The sequence below is a fragment of the Triticum dicoccoides genome, chromosome 6A (assembly GCF_002162155.2).
Source record: "Triticum dicoccoides isolate Atlit2015 ecotype Zavitan chromosome 6A, WEW_v2.0, whole genome shotgun sequence".
NCBI lineage: Eukaryota > Viridiplantae > Streptophyta > Magnoliopsida > Poales > Poaceae > Triticum > Triticum dicoccoides.
In genome coordinates, this window is record NC_041390.1 from 204,025,331 (window position 1) to 204,026,828 (window position 1,498).

At 47.5% G+C, this 1,498-nt stretch overlaps 1 protein-coding gene across 13 annotated transcripts in view; it reads left to right on the forward strand.

The window, feature by feature from the left end:
* The first annotated feature begins 1,155 nt into the window (after window positions 1-1,155).
* LOC119316597 overlaps window positions 1,156-1,498 on the forward strand; it is a 57,534-nt gene continuing 57,191 nt past the window's right edge. For 12 of the 13 annotated variants that reach the window (XM_037590939.1, XM_037590941.1, XM_037590940.1 and 9 more), the window contains exon 1: window positions 1,156-1,305. In XM_037590939.1, the coding sequence (XP_037446836.1) occupies window positions 1,237-1,305 (69 nt within the window). In that variant the 5' untranslated portion in view covers window positions 1,156-1,236. The remainder of the gene's footprint in view (window positions 1,306-1,498) is intronic. The other variant, XM_037590951.1, reaches the window with a different exon arrangement.

Consider the following 1,498-nt stretch of genomic DNA (forward strand, 5'->3'; position numbering starts at 1 on the left):
TGGGGACCAGTTGCATGTCCCACACCAGGCACGCAACTGCATGTCTTCTAGCTTTGGTCGCAACTAGGGGGGCTTTGTTTTGTCGGAGGGTGCGACGTCAAGAGACATGGGGAGCCCAGTTGCATGTCCCACACCAAGCATGCAATTGCATGTTTTCTAGCTTGGTTGCAACTAGGGGGGAGAGGGGACTTTTGTTTTGTCGGAGCGAGCGGCGTCGAGAGAGATTGGGGGCAAGTTGCATGTCCCATACTAGGCACGCAACTGCATGTCTTCTAACTTGGTTGCAACTAGGGGGGCATTTGTTTTGTCGAAAGGGAACGGCATCAAGAGACATGGGGCCTAGTTGCATGTCCCGCACTAGGGCAGCATTGAGCGACATGGGGCCCAGTTTGCATGCCCAACTATACTCATGCAACCGCATGTCTTTCTAGCATGGTCGGAACTTAGTGTCTTCCAACTTAGTTGCAATTAGGGGACTTTGTTTTTACCGGAGGGTGACAATAAGAGAGGGCAACACCTAGTCATGCAATTGCAAACGTTGTCCCCCGGAGTATAACTACATGTTCTTTTACAAACATTTTTTTCTCAAACTACACTTTTTTTGCTTGGTCGGAAGGGGGCAACTCCCCCCGTGAATCCTCTACCCTCACTATGTGTCATACGAGCATCATAACACCGCCGTTTTCCACCACGCTCGCAAACACAAATCAAGCATGCTCTACCCTCACTATGTAGAGGATTTATGAAAAAATAATATTCATATACATTTGTTTACTTTCTTCTTTTTGCATTTTTTGTTTTCCCAAGGATTTGAGAAAAATATATATTTTTTTGTATCTTATTCTAACAGCGGAGCTCATTTTCTCAAAAAGAAAAGGAGCATATTAAGGAAGAAGAGTTACTTGTCCAGATCCTCAGACACATTTTTTTAATACTTTTTGTGTAGGAAAGGAGTTTTTTCGAAATGGAGGCAAAAGATTTGTCTTATCGATTAATTAAGCAGAGATAATTGCCCAAAAAATCAACGGAAAACAGTGACTACACACGGCGTGCTGCTGTTTCCTATTTTCTTTTTCTTTTTTTCTTTAAGTCTCCAGAATGTGGACCCAGGCTCTACTTCTTTCTAGAGGTCACCCAGCGGCACATAGACACAGAGAGAGAACGGGAAAGGAAGGAAGCCGCATCACGGGGGCGGTCACATCCAAGGTTTCCGGGGCGGAAGTCGCCGGCGACGAGATGCTCGTCGACGCCCGCGGCGAGATGCTCGGTGGCGCCCCTCCAGAGTCCGCGCGCCTCGCTGATGAGGTGAGCTACGGCCCCTTTTCCGCTCTCTCCACCCCACCCACACAAATCGCCCCCCGTTTGCGTGTACGCGAGGCAAAATCGAGCTGCGGATGTCCATTTTCTGCAGTATAGGATTCATAATTTGTTGAAGAATCACGATTCCGTGAGGGAATTGCAAGTCTAGAAGAGGGATTTTGGTGTGTTTTCGTGCAGC